This window comes from Sturnus vulgaris, chromosome 31 (genome assembly GCF_052056855.1).
Source record: "Sturnus vulgaris isolate bStuVul1 chromosome 31, bStuVul1.hap1, whole genome shotgun sequence".
Taxonomy (NCBI): domain Eukaryota; kingdom Metazoa; phylum Chordata; class Aves; order Passeriformes; family Sturnidae; genus Sturnus; species Sturnus vulgaris.
Genome location: NC_142273.1, coordinates 919567 through 937239, shown reverse-complemented (window position 1 = coordinate 937239; position 17673 = coordinate 919567). Strand labels below are relative to the sequence as shown.

The 17673-nt window shown below is 64.0% G+C and overlaps 1 protein-coding gene across 1 annotated transcript in view; it reads right to left on the bottom strand.

Annotated features, from left to right (window-relative positions):
- Window positions 1-10755, bottom strand: part of LOC148220719 (Fc receptor-like protein 4) — a 68427-nt gene extending 57672 nt beyond the window's left edge. Inside the window, exons 1-8 of the mRNA XM_088180993.1 lie at window positions 10707-10755; window positions 10056-10076; window positions 9737-9967; window positions 9175-9429; window positions 8244-8546; window positions 8079-8162; window positions 7644-7665; window positions 7474-7553 (exon numbers count right to left, since the gene is read on the bottom strand). Coding sequence (XP_088037119.1) covers window positions 7474-7553; window positions 7644-7665; window positions 8079-8162; window positions 8244-8546; window positions 9175-9429; window positions 9737-9967; window positions 10056-10076; window positions 10707-10755 — 1045 coding nt within the window. The remainder of the gene's footprint in view (window positions 1-7473; window positions 7554-7643; window positions 7666-8078; window positions 8163-8243; window positions 8547-9174; window positions 9430-9736; window positions 9968-10055; window positions 10077-10706) is intronic.
- Between the last annotated feature and the right edge of the window lie 6918 nt (window positions 10756-17673).

Here is a 17673-nt window from a genome sequence, read left to right as displayed (position 1 = left end):
GACCCCCTGGATGTGCCCCCCAGGACAGAACCCGCCCCCGTGTGACTCTCAGCACAAACGGCCTCTTCCTTCTGCTGCAGGAGAGAGAAAGGGAAAGTGTTGGGGGGGCTCAGCCGGACACCCCCAGCCCCCACAGCCTCCCCATCCCTCCCTGCAGACCCCCCACCCCCTTTTCTCCTTCCCTGGGCTCCCCCCAACCCGTTCCCTGCCCAGGTGCTCCCCAGGGTTTCTGAGCCAGGAACTGGGGATGAGGGAGCATGGCACAGAAGGGAGGAAAATGAGGAAAACAGAGAAATAAAGAGAGGAAAAGTCAAGGGCAGGGGAGGACACAGAGGCAGCGCTACCCAGGACCCCCATGTGATGCCAGCCCAGGAAATGAGCACCCCAGGGGGTCAGGACGGGGTCACCCCAAAATCGGAGGCACCCAGGGAAGGAGCTGTGACCCACTGGCCTGCCCAGCCATTGCCCATCCCTGGCACCCCCATTCCCCTGGGAACCAAACCATGGGACCCCAATTCCTTATGTCCCCCCTCTCTGGGATTCCAATCCCAGGAATGCTTTTCCCCAGGATCTCCATTCCCAAGGACCCCCAGCCCGGTAGATCCATTCCTGAGACCCCCATTCCCTTGGGGCCAGGATTCCCCCCTGACCCCCATTCCCCTGGCACCCCAATCCCTGGGATCCATCCAATGATCACAAATCCCAGGAGGCCACGTTGTTCTGGGACCCTCATCCCTGAGTCTGAACCCACCCAACCCTTGGGACCCCCCATTCCCATGGGACCCCATCCCTGGCACCCCAATCCCCTGGACACCCAATCCTTGTTCCCCTGCACCACCTCAGCCTCCAAATTCTGGAAACATCCTGTCCCCACCATCAGCCTCATGTGTCACTGGGTCCCCATCCTGTCCACACCCTGCCCACACCAAGGGCCACCTACACATGAGGACGAGACGTGACCTCGCTTCCTGTCCCTTCATGGGAAGAGCCGCCAGCCAGGGGACAGGTGGCCACAGCAGCGAGTGACAGCCAGTGCCCATGGCCGGGGACAGCGGGATGGCCGGGAAGGTGGCGCTGCTCCTGTGGGGTGAGTGCCCCGGGCACGGGCCTGACGGCCCGGGGATGGGCCCCGGTGAGGCAGAGAGCGGTGGGGAGGGGGCACAGGGGGGCTGCGGGGTCCCCTGAGGTCCCCAAGGCCAGCAGAGCCAGGGCATGGGCATGGACCCCAGTGTGAGCAGAGTCGTGGGGTGGCCCTGGGGACAGGAAGAGGGGAACTGGGATGTGGGGATGGCAACAGGGGGATCGAGATGGGGGGACAAGGATGTGGCAAAAGGAACCTTGGGGCTGGGGCAGCTGTGGGGACAGGGACAGGGAGACAGGGATGCAGGGCCAGGGACAAGGGCCACGTCCCATGCAGATGGGCCATGGGGACAGGGGCCATGGGAATGGGATCACGGGCATAGGGCCATGGGGATGTGGCCGTGGGGACAGGTGCTGTAGGGCTGGGGGAGGTGACCTGTGCACACATGGGGTGTCCACAGTGTCCCCATGTCCTGCCCCAGCCCAGGGTGACCGAGGTGTCCCTGTGCTCAAACCCTCCGTGCTACACCAGTGTTCCCGTGGGGACACTTTGGGGACAGACACCACACCAGGTGCCCCAGGTGCTGCTGTCCCCACGGTGCCACCCCCAGCCAGCCCTGTCCCTTCTCCCTTCCAGCCCAGACCCTCGGCCTCGCTGGTGAGTCCTCGGGGGATGCCATGTCCCTGCCCCGCTGTCCCCAGCCCCGTGGTGGCCCTGCCAGGCTGGTGTCCCCTGTCACCCGCAGGTGCCCAGAGCACCCAGCTCCTGGTGGAGCCCCCCTGGATGCCGGCGGTGCTGTGGGACCCGGTGACACTGACCTGCCAGGGCTCGGGGACCGCCGGTGACACCACCTGGTACAGGAACGGGCAGAGATGGGGACAGGAGAGAGGCGACAGCTTCCGTGTCACCGAGAGTGGCACCTACCAGTGTGAGAGACCCGGGACCAGGCTCAGCCCCCGAGTGACAGTCTCAAATTGTGAGGGGGGTTTGGGTGTCCCCAGCCTGGCACCCGCGGGGACCCCGAGGGCTCAGGGTGGGCTCAGCTCCATGGGTCACCCCTGGTGTGACCAGAGCCTGTCCCCTGCTCTGGGGACATCCCAGAGCATCCCAGTGCAGGGGGATCCCCGTGCTGGAATTGGGGACCCCTGCTGTGACCCAATGGGGTTCCGGGTGGCATCGGGTGTGACAGGTCCCCCCTGTCCCACAGACTGGCTGGTGCTGCAGGTGCCGGCGCGGGCGCTGCTGGAGGGGGACACGGTGACACTGCGCTGCCGGGGCCGGCGGGACAATTCGGTCACCTCGGTCTCCTTCTACCGCAATGGGAACAAACTGGGGACGCTCCGCGATGGCACCGAGCTGTCCCTGTCCCCTCTGCAGCTGAACCACAGCGGCCGCTACCACTGCAGGGGCCGGGTGGGAAGCTGGGGGTGGACGGAATCTGCGCAGGTGACAGTGACAGTGCAGGGTGAGCACCCCACAGCCCCACCCCGACACCCCCACAGCCCCTCCCCAGGCACTCGGGCTCACAAATCCCCCTCCCATCTCCTTCCCAGAGCTCTTCTCGGTGCCAATGCTGGAGGGTCCCCCCGAGCTCCCCGAGGGGTCCCCCCTCAATCTCAGCTGCCTCAGCACCCCCAGCCCCCTGCGGCCCCCAGCCCCCCTCCTGTACCGCTTCTACCGGCACGGGCAGTTGGTGGGGGGCCCGCAGGGGTCCCCGCAGCTCCCGGTGCCCGCCGTGGGGGTCTCCCACTCGGGGAATTACAGCTGCGAGGTGCGCTCCGAGGGGGGGGCCGTGCGGAAGAGCAGCGCCCGGCTCGGCGTCACGGTGCGCAGTGAGTGCGGGGATGGGCACGGGGAGCCCCCACAGCCCCCACGGGACCCCCACCTGGCTACATCCCTGACCCCCAGAAATTTTTCTTCTGCCCCCTTGCCTCTGCCCTGTGTCCCCTCATCGCTCTCTGTGTCCCCTCACCCCTCCATGAGGTGACCCCATCCACCACATTTCCCCATCAAACCCATCCCTCCCGTCCCCCCCTCCCCTCACACCGGGTGCCAGCCCCTCCCCCCGGCCTCAGCCCTGTCTGTGTCCCCGCAGTGCCCGTGGCCAATGCCACCATCACCCCCGGTCCCCCGGCACTCCAGGTGCGCCCAGGTGACCCCGTGACCCTGCGCTGCTCGGTGCAGGTGGGCTCAGCCCCTGTCACCTTCACCTGGCTGCGTGACGGGCACGAGGTGGCCCGGGGTCCCCTCCTGGAGCTTGGGGCCGTCGATGTGGGACATTCGGGCACCTACCAGTGCGTGGCCACCAACCAGCTGGGACAGGACGGGCACCGCGTGTTCCGGGCACTCAGCCCAGAGCTGGCCCTGGAGGTGACACCACAGGGACACTGGATCACAGGTGGGGTCACACGGGCTCACCGGGCTGTTCAGGACCCCCGGGGCTCAGGGTGACCCCGCTGTGTCCCCCTCTGTCCCCGGCAGTGGCTGTGAATGTCGGCAGGGCCCTCCTGTACCTGCTCCTGCTCCTGGCTGTCATCGGGGGCTGTCGCTGGTGGAACCGCCGGGGTGGGTGACAATGGGGGGACATGGGGGTCCCAGGAATTGGGGTGAAGCCCCCATAGTGGGGGGGCCATAGGGTGTCACCAACAGCTCCTGGCTTGGGTGAAGCTGAGCCCCCAGAGACCTCAGCTGGGGCTCCTGGGGGATTTGGGGAGGCCCTGGAGGGTCGTGCAGGGATGTTGGGGGTTCTGTCAGGGGTTTTGGGGAGTTTGGGGGCTCAGGGGGCAGTCAGGGGTCCCGAGGGTGTTCAAGGGCCCTGAGGCCCCCACAGTCACCCCTCCCCCCTCTTTCCTTTGCAGCCCTCAGGAAGGTGCAGGAAAGGTGAGTGGGGGGCTCCAGGTCTGACCCCCCATTTTACCCTCAGCGCAGGAAGCCCCGCACCCCCACAGACCCCCCCTTATCCCCGCAGGCCTCCCCAGGAGCCCTCGGCCCCCCCGGAGGAGGGGGCGGTGCTGGACCCGCACATCGTGGGCACCGAGAGGGCAGGGGGTGAGTACAGGGGGGCACAGGGACACGTCACCCACGGGTGTCACCCCCACCCAGGTCCCCAGCCCCGGAGCCTCACTCAGGACACTCCACAGCCCCAGGGGACCACGAGGAGCTGCCGGGACCCCACGGGCGACAGCGGCACCGCAGGGACAGCTACGAGAACGAGCAGTGACACTGGGGACACTGGGGACACTGGGGACACTGGGGACACTGGGGACAATGGGGACACTGGGGACACTGGGGACACTGGGGACACTGGGGACACTGGGGACAATGGGGACACTGGGGACACTGGGGGCATTGGAGCACCCTAACCGAGGGCACACCTCTTGTGTCCCCACCCCCTCGGGTCCCATGGTTGCCCACCGTGCCCGGGAGGTGGCTACGACTGGGGGGTCCCATGTGGGGCTGCCCAGAGCTCCCCGTTCCAGTGCTCCCAGTGCTCCCAGCACCCCCCCCAGGGCTCCCCATTCCCTCCCCCAGTGCCAGGGGGCACAGGACCCTTGTCCCTCTTACTGGACACAAACGCAGCTTTTGGATTAAAGCGGCAGAAATGGTTTTGGTTTGTTCAGCTCTGCCTGCTCAGCTCAGGATGGAGGAGGGTCCCGGTCAGCTCGTTGAGCAGATCCTTGTGGCATTTGCAGCAGTTCTGGGGCTCTCTCAGTGCCTCGGGCACAGGCACCAAATGATCAATTGCTGCATTTCCGCACTGGTTCCCTCGCAGCTGCCCCTGCAGGGGGGGTTTCCAGCCAGCCCTGCTCTGAAAACCATCAAAGGCCCTCGCAGAGCCACTGCTTGGGCTCACCCTGGGTTTTGTGCTTCTTGCAGAGCTGAGCAAACCACAGCCACGCCTTTTTCCCCGCCAGAATTGTCACCTTTGCAGCAGCTCGAGAGCTGCGAGAATCAAAGCCAAGGGGGCGGGGGGAGCCTCAGGTCCTGGCTGCCAGCTGGGGCTGGCCAGAGCAGGGCTGGCCAATGCCCATCCCTGTGCAGTGGCCAAGGTGAGAAGCTCCACCAAACCTTGCCGGCAACCAAAAAAATTCTTGTTGGCAGAGCTGGGACCCTGTCATCCCCTAAATGTGTCCAGTGCTGCCACAGTGGCCCAAAATCCCTGGGAGAGGCAGCAGAGCCGAGTGTTTGTGCACAGCAATGGTTTAGCAGCACAACTGAACTTCAGGACCCCCGGCCCAAATTCCAACAGCTCGTTAAGAGTCTGCTCCACCTCCCTCTCCTGGGGCTGCTGTATCGGGACCAGCAGTGGCCCAGGAAGAGCAGCAGCTCCAAACGAGCTGTGGAGCCCCTGAGGAGCCCTGGCAGTGTCAGCAAGGAGCACCTGCTTTCCTCAGCATCCCAGGGGAATTCAGCATTCCCAAAGCTGCTGTGCCAGGGCTGGAGGAGGAAAAGGCAGTGAAAGGCTGAGGGTTTTCAGGAGTTGTGCTGGAAAGGCCCGAGAGGTGCTGTTGTGGAGCTGAGAGCTGCCTGGGGTTGGGTGGTGCCTTCCTTGCGTTGGGGATCAGGGAGAGCGGTGGCGGGTGTTGCGCAGGGTGTGTGCCTGGCCCCGGGACACTGCTCCGCTGCCCCTGGGCACTGGGATCCAAGCTGCTGCCTTGGTCTCTTCTGCCCGGGCGCTGCCGGTGCTGGTGCCGGGAGCGATTGGTGCAAAGCGTGAGTTTGCAAAAGGAGCGATTTCCCCTGGTCCCTCCCGCCCGAGGCCGCCATGGCCCCTGAGGGGTTCGAGCGGCACCGGGGCGCCCCCTGCTGGCCGGGATTGCTCCCTGCAGCGCCCCCTGCTGGCCGGGATTGCTCCCTGCACCGCCCCCTGCTGGCCGGGATTGCTCCCTGTACCGCCCCCTGCTGGCCGTGGCCAGAACTGCACCAAGGATGAACAAACAGCCCTGAGCGGGTTGGAAATTTCTGTTCTTGTGTTGCTCTTTGTTCTGTTCTGTTCTATAAATTTCCCAGCAATGAGCTGTTATTCCTTTTCTTACATTTTTGCCTGCAAGCCCCATAATTTTCACAGTTATAACAATTTGGAGGGATGGCTCCTCTTTCCATTCCAGGAAGGTTCCTTGGCAGACGTTTCTCTTTTAAACCAAGACAGTTTCCAGCTCCTGGGATCCAGCGGGGATGGGGCAGACACTCCAAGAGCAGACAGGCTCAGACACTTGGCCACCTCACGCTCTGCCCTTTAAGCCCTTGGGCCACCAAGGTCCCTCTGCCAAGGTGGGACTCCTGGTCCCTCGGCCATTCAGGAGCTGGGTTTGGCAGAGCGTCACTCTGTCCCCAGAGTGCCATGGCTGACAGACTGACTGACACACGGGGCCCTGTGTCACCAACAGCAAGGCCTGACCCAGCTCTGCCACACACAGGTGTCCCAAAATGTCTCGAGACATCCAACTTTTCCTATCCCTGACACCCCACCCTGTGCCATGGCCTGATCCCCAGTGCCCTGGGAAAGGGGGAGGCTGCGGAACACCCCCAGGGCCTTTGTGACCTCATGGTGTGGGGAACAGGGCACAGGAGGGGTTTGAGACAGGGCAGAAGGGAATCCAGAGCTCTGGTTTTTAGTGGCAGCCCAAAATTGGAGAATCCCATTTCTAAAGCGCGACAGAGCTGAACAAAGAAACACCATCTCTGCCAGTTGAACCAAAAAGCTGCATTTTGGTGCCAAAAAGAGGGAAACGAGTCCTGTGTTCCCCTGGCACTGGGAGGAGGGATGAGGAGCCGTGGGTGTACTGGGAGTGCTGAGAGGGGCATTGCAGAGGCACTGGGAGTACAGGGGAACTGGGAGAGAGAATGGGAACCACCTGGATCGACTGGGAGCAATGGAGAGGCACTGGGAGGGGAAACAGGGAGCTCTTGGGGGTACTGGGAGCACGGTGGGGAGGGAATGGGGAAATCTCTGAAGGTACTGGGAGCACTTGGATGTGGAATGGGGAGGCACTGGGGGGAGTGGAAGGGGGGTGGGGAGGCCCTTGGGGGTTCAGGGGCCATGGGGAGCTCTGGGTGTCCTGGTGACCCCTCAGTTGTGCCCACCTAGCCGTGAATGATGGGCACCCATGGGAGCAGTGGGGGGACACCCACGGGTGGTTGCCCATGGGTGGGGTCCCCCAGTTCCCCCAGTTCTCCCCAGTTCCCAGTCATGCCCCGAGTGTCACAGCACATTCCCGTAGATGTTCCCACATTCCCGAGGTCGCCCATGGGTTGCTGCCAGCTCTGCGTAGGTCACCTGGGGATCCTGGAGTGTGGTGGCACAGGGGGACACTGCGAGAGACACTGGCTGTGGCATCTGGGCACGGGGACACCCATGGGAGACGTGTCCCTGTGTCCCAGCCCGGACTCACCCCCCGTCTGCTTGGTGACCACGACGTGGGTGTACAGCACCTCCCCCTCCTCTGGGGGGGTCGGGGGCTCCGGGGGGGCCCTGAGGGAATCAAGGGGATGTGTGGGGGGGAATGGGAGGTCTTGGGGGTTGGGGTGAAAGGGGAGAGTGTGCTTTGAGCCCCCCACTCACCTTTCCTGCTGCTTCCTGGCAGCTGCAAAGGAAAGAGGGGAGGGGTAACTGTGGGGTCCCCATGGCCCCGACCCCTGTCAGGAATCCTCAAACCCCACTGCTCCCTCAATTTCCCCCAGGACCCCTAAGCAGCCATGGTGCCCCCCAGAACCCCTGAACCACCCCAGTGCTCTGCACACCCTGAGCTCCCAGAAGCTCAAGCCTGACAGGGAGGGGGACCCTCTAAATTCTCCTTGGATCACTTAAAGAACCCCCAAAATCCCTGCAAGTCCCTCCAACACCACCCCAAATCCTTCAGGACCCTGAGCAAAGGTCCTGAGCTCTCAGCACTGCCCAATTCAGGAGCTCTGGGTGCCGCCCCATCACCCCCACATTTAGGTGTCCCCCCAGCTCCCCGGGGTCCCCGGGGTCCCCATTGTCCCCATTGTCACCCACCCCTGTTGTAGCACCGGTGCCAGCCCACAGCTCGAGCCACGAGCAGGAGCAGGAAGAGCAGGGACCCGCCAAGGCCTGCGGCCACTGCTGGGGACAGAAGGGACACATCAGGGTCACCTGTCACTGCAGGGCTCCTGCAATCCCAGTGAGCCCGTGTGACCCCACCTGTGATCCAGTGTCCCTGTGGTGTCACCTCCAGGGCCAGCTCTGGGCTGAGTGCCCGGAACACGCGGTGCCCGTCCTGTCCCAGCTGGTTGGTGGCCACGCACTGGTAGGTGCCCGAATGTCCCACATCGACGGCCCCAAGCTCCAGGAGGGGACCCCGGGCCACCTCCTGCCCGTCACGCAGCCAGGTGAAGGTGACAGGGGCTGAGCCCACCTGCACCGAGCAGCGCAGGGTCACGGGGTCACCTGGGCGCACCTGGAGTGCCGGGGGACCGGGGGTGATGGTGGCATTGGCCACGGGCACTGCGGGGACACAGACAGGGCTGAGGCCGGGGGGAGGGGCTGGCACCCGGTGTGAGGGGAGGGGGGGACGGGAGGGATGGGTTTGATGGGGAAATGTGGTGGATGGGGTCACCTCATGGAGGGGTGAGGGGACACAGAGAGCGATGAGGGGACACAGGGCAGAGGCAAGGGGGCAGAAGAAAAATTTCTGGGGGTCAGGGATGTAGCCAGGTGGGGGTCCCGTGGGGGCTGTGGGGGCTCCCCGTGCCCATCCCCGCACTCACTGCGCACCGTGACGCCGAGCCGGGCGCTGCTCTTCCACACGGCCCCCCCCCTCGGAGCGCACCTCGCAGCTGTAATTCCCCGAGTGGGAGACCCCCACGGCGGGCACCAGGAGCTGCGGGGACCCCTGCGGGCCCCCCACCAACTGCCCGTGCCGGTAGAAGCGGTACAGGAGGGGGGCTGGGGGCCGCAGGGGGCTGGGGGTGCTGAGGCAGCTGAGATTGAGGGGGGATCCTTCGGGGAGATCGGGGGAACCCTCCAGCACCAAGACAGGCTTGAGCTCTGTGGAGATGGGAGGGGGATTTGTGAGCCCGAGTGCCTGGGGAGGGGCTGTGGGGGTGTCGGGGTGGGGCTGTGGGGTGCTCACCCTGCACTGTCACTGTCACCGGTGCTGACACTGACATTCCTGAGCTCACCCAACCCCCACAGCGGTAGCGGCCGCTCTTGTGCATCCGCAGGGGGGACAGGGACAACTCGGTACCCTTGAGGGACTCTCCCAGCTCCTTCTCGTCCTTGTAAAATCGGACCATGGTGACAGGCATGGCCGGCCGGCCCCGGCAGCGCAGTGTCACCGTGTCCCCCTCCAGCAGCGCCCGTGCTGGCACCTGCAGCACCAGCAGGTCTGTGGGACAGGAGGGTCCCGTCACACTGAGGAGCCCGAGACAGCTCCAAAGTGGGTGCCCATGGCAGCGGGGACATGTGGCTGGAGTGTCCACTGCGAGGGAGGGTCCCAGGGACACCAGGAGCAGCCCCGTGATAGAGCTGCCCCACAGGGGTCCCACCACACTGGGATGCACTGGGATGCACTGGGATGTCCCTGTGTGTAGGGGACAGGCTCTGACCACACGAGGGCTGTGAGGCCACCCACGGAGTGGAGCCCACGCAGACCTATCAGGGAGCCACCCTGAGCATTTCAGATCCCCCCTCACCATTTAACACCCTCACGGCGAGGCTGAGTCCACTGCCTGGTCTCTGACAGTGGTACGTGCCATTCCCGGTGACAGTGAAGCTGTCGCTTCTCTCCTGTCCCCATCTCTCCCCGTCCTTGTACCAGGTGGTGTCACCGGCGGTCCCCGAGCCCTGGCAGGTCAGTGTCACCCGGTCCCACAGCACCGCCGGAGTCCAGGGGGGCTCCACCAGGAGCTGGGGGCTCTGGGCACCTGCGGGTGACAGGGGACACCAGCCTGGCAGGGCCACCACGGGGCTGGGGACAGCGGGGCAGGGACATGGCATCCCCCGAGGACTCACCAGCGAGGCCGAGGGTCTGGGCTGGAAGGGAGAAGGGACAGGGCTGGCTGGGGGTGGCACCGTGGGGACAGCAGCACCTGGGGCACCTGGTGTGGTGTCTGTCCCCAAAGTGTCCCCACGGGAACACTGGTGTAGCACGGAGGGTTTGAGCACAGGGACACCTCGGTCACCCTGGCCTGAGGCAGGACATGGGGACACTGTGGACACCCCATGTGTGCACAGGTCACCTCCCCCAGCCCTACAGCACCTGTCCCCACGGCCGCATCCCCATGGCCCTGTGCCCGTGACCCCATTCCCATGGCCCCTGTCCCCATGGCCCATCTGCATGGGACGTGGCCCTTGTCCCTGTCCCTGCATCCCTGTCTCCCTGTCCCTGTCCCCACAGCTGCCCCAGCCCCAAGGTTCCTTTTGCCACATCCTTGTCCCCCCATCTCGATCCCCCTGTTCCCATCCCCACATCCCAGTTCCCCTCTTCCTGTCCCCAGGGCCACCCCACGACTCTGCTCACACTGGGCTCCATGCCCATGCCCTGGCTCTGCTGGCCTTGGGGACCTCAGGGGACCCCGCAGCCCCCCTGTGCCCCCTCCCCACCGCTCTCTGCCTCACCGGGGCCCATCCCCGGGCCGTCAGGCCCGTGCCCGGGGCACTCACCCCACAGGAGCAGCGCCACCTTCCCGGCCATCCCGCTGTCCCCGGCCATGGGCTGTCACTCGCTGCTGTGGCCACCTGTCCCCTGGCTGGCGGCTCTTCCCATGAAGGGACAGGAAGTGAGGTCACGTCTCGTCCTCATGTGTAGGTGGCCCTTGGTGGGGGCAGGGTGGTAACATGGGGGTGATAGTGTGACATGACGGGAACTGGATGTTTCCAGAGTTTGGAGGCTGAGGTGGTGCAGGGGGCCAAGGATGGGTGTCCAGGGCACTGGAGTACCATGGATGGGGTCCCATGAGAATGGGGGTCCCAAGGGTTGGGTGGGTTCAGACTCAGGGATGAAGGTCCCAGAACAACGTGGCCTCCAGGGATTTGTGATCATGGGATGGGTCCCAGGAATGGAAGTCCCAGGGAAGGTGGGACATATGGAATGGGAGTCCCGTGGTTGGGCTCCCAGGGGAATGAGTGTGCTGGGATACGCAGTGGCTGGGCAGCCCCTGGGTCACAGCTCCTTCCCTGGGTGTCTCAGATTTTGGTGTGACCCAGGGACCAGCGCTGCCCCCCTGGGCTTCTCGTTTCCTGGGCCAGCATCACATGGGGCTTCTGGGTCGCTCTGCTTTTGTGACCTCCCCTGCCCTTGACTTTTCCTCTCTTTATTTCTCTGTTTTCCTCATTTTCCTCAGTTTTGTGCCATGCTCCCTCATCCCCAGTTCCTGGGTCAGAAATCCTGGGGAGCACCTGAGCAAGGAATGGGTTGGGGAGGCCCCAGGGAAGGAGAAAAGGGGGTGGGGGGTCTGTATGGAGGGATGGGGTGGCTGTGGGGGCTGGGGGTGTCCGGCTGAGCCCCCCCAACACTTTCCCTTTCTCTCTCCTGCAGCAGAAGGAAGAGGCCGTTTGTGCTGAGAGTCACACGGGGGCGGGTTCTGTCCTGGGGGGCACATCCAGGGGGTCCTGCCTGAGGGGATCCTGTTCTGGGGGTGACACGTTCTGGGTGGATTTTGTCCCAGTGGTGACACATCCCAGCAGGGGAGATCCTGTCCTGGGGGATGGGGGTGCTGGGCAGGGTCCCTGGACACATTCCCTGAGGAAGTCCCTGTCCAGGGTAGGGCACATCCTGCACACCCCTGTCCCGGGTGGGTGGGGGGCCCTGGCCACTCCCTCTGTCCTCAGTGGGGCACTGTGACCTCTGTGACCTCTGGGGTGCCCCAATTTGGGGTGTGACCCGCCCACTCTACACCCCCTCATTGGCTGCCCCCGCCCATCTGGGAGCCCTCCATCCCCATTTGGGAACCCTTACAGGTGCAGCCCCTCGGCCCCATTGCACAGCCCACCAGGATCATTCTGTGGGGGAAAAACCCCAGCGGGGCTGACTGGGGAGGGGGATGGACATGGGCTGGTGTCAGTCAGGGAGGGCACAGACACCCCAAAAACACCCAAAGCCACCCCAAAAACACCCAAAAGCCCTGCAGGGCCTCAGTGCTGGCAACCAGGAGATGGATGAGACCCTGCACATGAAACACTTGAGAAGCTCTTGGGGGGCTTCCCCCTCTCCCTCCTGCTCCCCACAATCCCCTCACGGGGTTTCTGTCCTGAGGGGTTGGGACATTTTGGTTTTATTTGGTTTTGGGAGAAATCCTGTTCCACACTTCTCCATTTTCCCTCATCCCCTGCAGGATCTGAGCTGGCAAGAGCAGCTCGGGAATGGAGCCCCAGGCAGGAAGGAGCTCCCAAAGTGCTCCTCCTTGAAGCCAGTGGCCATCCAAGTGTGGGGCCCAGCCATGGCCCAGCCCCACTGCACAGGGATGGGCATTGGCCAGCCCTGCTCTGGCCAGCCCCAGCTGGCAGCCAGGACCTGAGGCTCCCCCCGCCCCCTTGGCTTTGATTCTCGCAGCTCTCGAGCTGCTGCAAAGGTGACAATTCTGGGGGGGAAAAGGCGTGGCTGTGGTTTGCTCAGCTCTGCAAGAAGCACAAAACCCAGGGGGAGCCCAAGCAGTGGCTCTGCGAGGGCCTTTGATGGTTTTCAGAGCAGGGCTGGCTGGAAACCCCCCCTGCAGGGGCAGCTGCGAGGGAACCAGTGCGGAAATGCAGCAATTGATCATTTGGTGCCTGTGCCCGAGGCACTGAGAGAGCCCCAGAACTGCTGCAAATGCCACAAGGATCTGCTCAACGACCTCACCAGGACCCTCCTCCTTGAACAAAACCTGCAGCCCTCTGGAACCTGCCAGAAAGAATGTTTGTGTTCTGGATGTGGACAGCAGAAGAGAGGGAAAAGTGTGGAAATATCGAGCAGGGGCTCCACCCGTGGCTCTGGGGCACAGGGGTGTCACAGCAGGAGCAGGGAGTGCCCAGGCAGGGGAATTGAGGGCAGGCTGCAGTGGATTTACCAGGGAATCAGACCCTGAGGGACACACGGGCATTGCCACAGATTGCTGTGCCCTGCTCCAAGGATGGACAGAGTTCCTCCCTGCTTGGGAGCAGAATCCATGGGAAGTCAATCAAGTTTGAGAGTGGGAATGAGAAAAATGGGAAGAGTTCCTGACTATGGCCCAAGGAAAGCCTTCCTTAGGGCTGGGTTGGTGCCCAGCAGGCAGGGAACAATCCCATGGAGCTGTTGGACACTCAGGGACATTCCACCCTCTGTGCTATCCACAAGGAAATGCTGCTGTGGGATGGCACCAATGGGCTCCTAAAGGGAACCAACAAATCTCATTGCTTTGTGATTTGTTTGTGTTTGTATTGTGAGCAACTTGTTGGGAGAGCAATGATTCAAAGGTTTCTATACATCAGATCATTTAATATCCTGTCAGACTGATTTTTGCTGAGTTCATTTTTGATTGGGGAAAAAAATGGTAGGGGCAAAGATTTTTGCCTTTTTTCTACGGATTTATAATTTTGTCTCAAAGAATTGGGCATCAGGGAATTCAAGCAAATGTTTCCTGGGATTTCCCATCATCAAGGCAAGGTTGTAACCGGTGTCCCCTTAACTTTGGACACCCCAGAGGTTCCAGGGCCCCACTGGGGACAGCAGGAATGCTCAGGACCCTCAGGACAAAGGCGTCCAGCATGTGCCACCTCTGGGACAGAAATCCCCAAGGACGGGGCACCCCAATTCGCCTGGACCCCCACTGTCCTGGACACACATCCTTGGTTCCCACATGTCCTGAGCCCCCTACACCTGGGAACAACATCCCCCACCATGTGCCCAGACTATCCCATCATGTCCCCAGCCTGTCCCCTACTCCTTTCCTGTCTTCACCTTTCCCCAACCCTGACCCCAACAAGGGCCACCTACACGTGGGGACGAGATGTGACCTCGCTTCCTGTCCCTTTATGGGAAGAGCCGCCAGCCAGGGGACAGGTGGCCACAGCAGCGAGTGACAGCCCGTGCCCATGGCCGGGGACAGCGGGATGGCCGGGAAGGTGGCGCTGCTCCTGTGGGGTGAGTGCCCCGGGCACGGGCCTGACGGCCCGGGGATGGGCCCCGGTGAGGCAGAGAGCGGTGGGGAGGGGGCACAGGGGGGCTGCGGGGTCCCCTGAGGTCCCCAAGGCCAGCAGAGCCAGGGCATGGGCATGGACCCCAGTGTGAGCAGAGTCGTGGGGTGGCCCTGGGGACAGGAAGAGGGGAACTGGGATGTGGGGATGGGAACAGGGGGATCGAGATGTGGGGACAAGGATGTGGCAAAAGGAACCTTAGGGCTGGGGCAGGTGTGGGTACAGGGACAGGGAGACAGGGATGCAGGGCCAGGGACAAGGGCCACGTCCCATGCAGATGGGCCATGGGGACAGGGGCCATGGGAATGGGATCACGGGCACAGGGCCATGGGGATGTGGCCATGGGGACAGGTGCTGTAGGGCTGGGAGTGGTGACCTGTGCACACATGGGGTGTCCACAGTGTCCCCATGTCCTGCCACAGCCCAGGGTGACCGAGGTGTCCCTGTGCTCAAACCCTCCGTGCTACACCAGTGTTCCCGTGGGGACACTTTGGGGACAGACACCACACCGGGTGTCCCAGGTGCTGCTGTCCCCACGGTGCCACCCCCAGCCAGCCCTGTCCCTTCTCCCTTCCAGCCCAGACCCTCGGCCTCGCTGGTGAGTCCTCGGGGGATGCCATGTCCCTGCCCCGCTGTCCCCAGCCCCGTGGTGTCCCTTGCAGGCTGGTGTCCCCTGTCACCCGCAGGTGCCCAGAGCCCCCAGCTCCTGGTGGAGCCCCCCTGGACGTCGGCGGTGCTGTGGGACCGGGTGACACTGACCTGCCAGGGCTCGGAGACCGCCGGTGACACCTCCTTGTACACGGACGGGCGGCGCTGGGGGCAGGAGGGACGCGACAGCTTCCTTGTCACTTAGAGTGGCACTTACACATGACAGAGATCGGGAAGTGGACTCAGCCTCGCCGTGATGGTGTCAAACGGTGAGGGGGGATCTGAAATGCTCAGGGTGGCTCCCTGATAGGTCTGCGTGGCCTCACACCTCTCGTGTGATGAGAGCCTGTCCCCTGCACACAGGGACATCCCAGTGCATCCCAGTGTGGTGGGACCCCTGTAGGGCAGCTCTATCACGGGGCTGCTCCTGGTGTCCCTGGGACCCTCCCTCGCAGTGGACACTCCAGCCACATGTCCCCGCTGCCATGGGCACCCACTTTGGAGCTGTCTCGGGCTCCTCAGTGTGACGGGACCCTCCTGTCCCACAGAGCCGCTGGTGCTGCAGGTGCCAGCACGGGCGCTGCTGGAGGGGGACACGGTGACACTGCGCTGCCGGGGCCGGCCGGACAAGCCTGTCACCATGGTCCGATTTTACCAGGACGAGAAGGATCTGGGAGAGTCCCTCCAGGGTACCGAGTTGTCCCTGTCCCCCCTGCGGCTGCACAACAGCGGCCGCTACCGCTGTGGGGGTTGGGTGAGCTCAGGACCGTCACTGTCAGCACCGGTGACAGTGACAGTGCACGGTGAGCACCCCCAAGGCTGCAACTCCAATATCCTGACACCCCCAAAGCCACTTCTCAATGGACTCAGAGTCACAGTCCCCACCCCCATCTCCTTCCCAGAGCTCTTCTCGGTGCCGCTGCTGGAGGGTCCCCCCGAGCTCCCCGAGGGGTCCCCCCTCAATCTCAGCTGCCTCAGCACCCCCAGCCCCCTGCGGCCCCCAGCCCCCCTCCTGTACCGCTTCTACCGGCACGGGCAGTTGGTGGGGGGCCCGCAGGGGTCCCCGCAGCTCCTGGTGCCCGCCGTGGGGGTCTCCCACTCGGGGAATTACAGCTGCGAGGTGCGCTCCGAGGGGGGGGCCGTGTGGAAGAGCAGCGCCCGGCTCGGCGTCACGGTGCGCAGTGAGTGCGGGGATGGGCACGGGGAGCCCCCACAGCCCCCACGGGACCCCCACCTGGCTACATCCCTGACCCCCAGAAATTTTTCTTCTGCCCCCCGCCTCTGCCCTGTATCCCCTCATCGCTCTCTGTGTCCCCTCACCCCTCCATGGGGTGTCCCCCTCCACCACATTTCCCCATCAAACCCATCCCTCCCGTGCCCCCCTCCCCTCACACCGGGTGCCAGCCCCTCCCCCGGCCTCAGCCGTGTCTGTGTCCCCGCAGTGCCCGTGGCCAATGCCACCATCACCCCCGGTCCCCCGGCACTCCAGGTGCGCCCAGGTGACCCCGTAACCCTGCGCTGCTCGGTGCAGGTGGGCTCAGCCCCTGTCACCTTCACCTGGCTGCGTGACGGGCACGAGGTGGCCCGGGGTCCCCTCCTGGAGCTTGGGGCCGTCGATGTGGGACATTCGGGCACCTACCAGTGCGTGGCCACCAACCAGCTGGGACAGGACGGGCACCGCGTGTTCCGGGCACTCAGCCCAGAGCTGGCCCTGGAGGTGACACCACAGGGACACTGGATCACAGGTGGGGTCACACGGGCTCACTGGGATTGCAGGAGCCCTGCAGTGACAGGTGACCCTGATGTGTCCCTTCTGTCCCCAGCAGTGGCCGCAGGCCTTGGCGGGTCCCTCCTCTTCCTGCTCCTGCTCGTGGATGGAGCTGTGGGCTGGCACCGGAGCCACAACAGGGCTGGGTGACAATGAGGATCCTGGGGAGCCACCTAAATGTGGGATGATGGGGCAGCCTTGGACTTTGGCAGTGCTGAGAGCTCAGGACCTTTGCTCAGGGTCTTGAAGGATTTGGGGTGGTGTTGGAGGGACTTGCAGGGATTTTGGGGGTTCCTTCAGCGAGCCAGGCGGAATTTGGATGCTCCCCTTCCCTGCCAGGCTTGAGCTTCCAGGGGCTTAGGGGTTCCAGAGCACTGGGGTGGTTCAGGGTTTCTGAGGGACACCATGGATGCTCAGGGGTCCTTCGGGAAATTGAGGGAGCAGTGGGGTTTGAGGATTCCTGAGAGGGGTCAGGGCCCTGGGGACCCCACAGTTACCCCTCCCCTCTTTCCTTTGCAGCTGCCAGGAAGCCGCAGGAAAGGTGAGTGGGGGGCTCAAACCACACTCTCCCCTTTCACCCCAACCCCCAAGACCTCCCATCCCCCCCACACATCCCCTTGATTCCCTCAGGGCCCCCCCGGAGCCCCCGGCCCCCCCAGAGGAGGGGGAGGTGCTGTACACCCACGTCGTGGTCACCAAGCAGACGGGGGGTGAGTCCGGGCTGGGACACAGGGACACGTCACCCATGGGTGTCCCCGTGCCCAGATGCCACAGCCAGTGTCTCTCGCAGTGTCCCCCAGTGCCACCACACTCCAGGATCCCGAGGTGACCTACGCAGAGCTGGCAGCAACCCATGGGCGACCTCGGGAATGTGGGGGCATCTCTGGGAATGTGCTGTGACACTCGGGGCACGGCTGGGAACTGGGGGGCTCTGGGGGCACTGGGGGTCCCTGCCCGAGGGCAGCCCCCCTGTGTCCCTACCCCTCTTGTTCCCATGGGTGCCCACTGTACCAATGTATTTGAACAGCTTAGGCCACAGTGTGCTCAGGCCAAACCATTTTT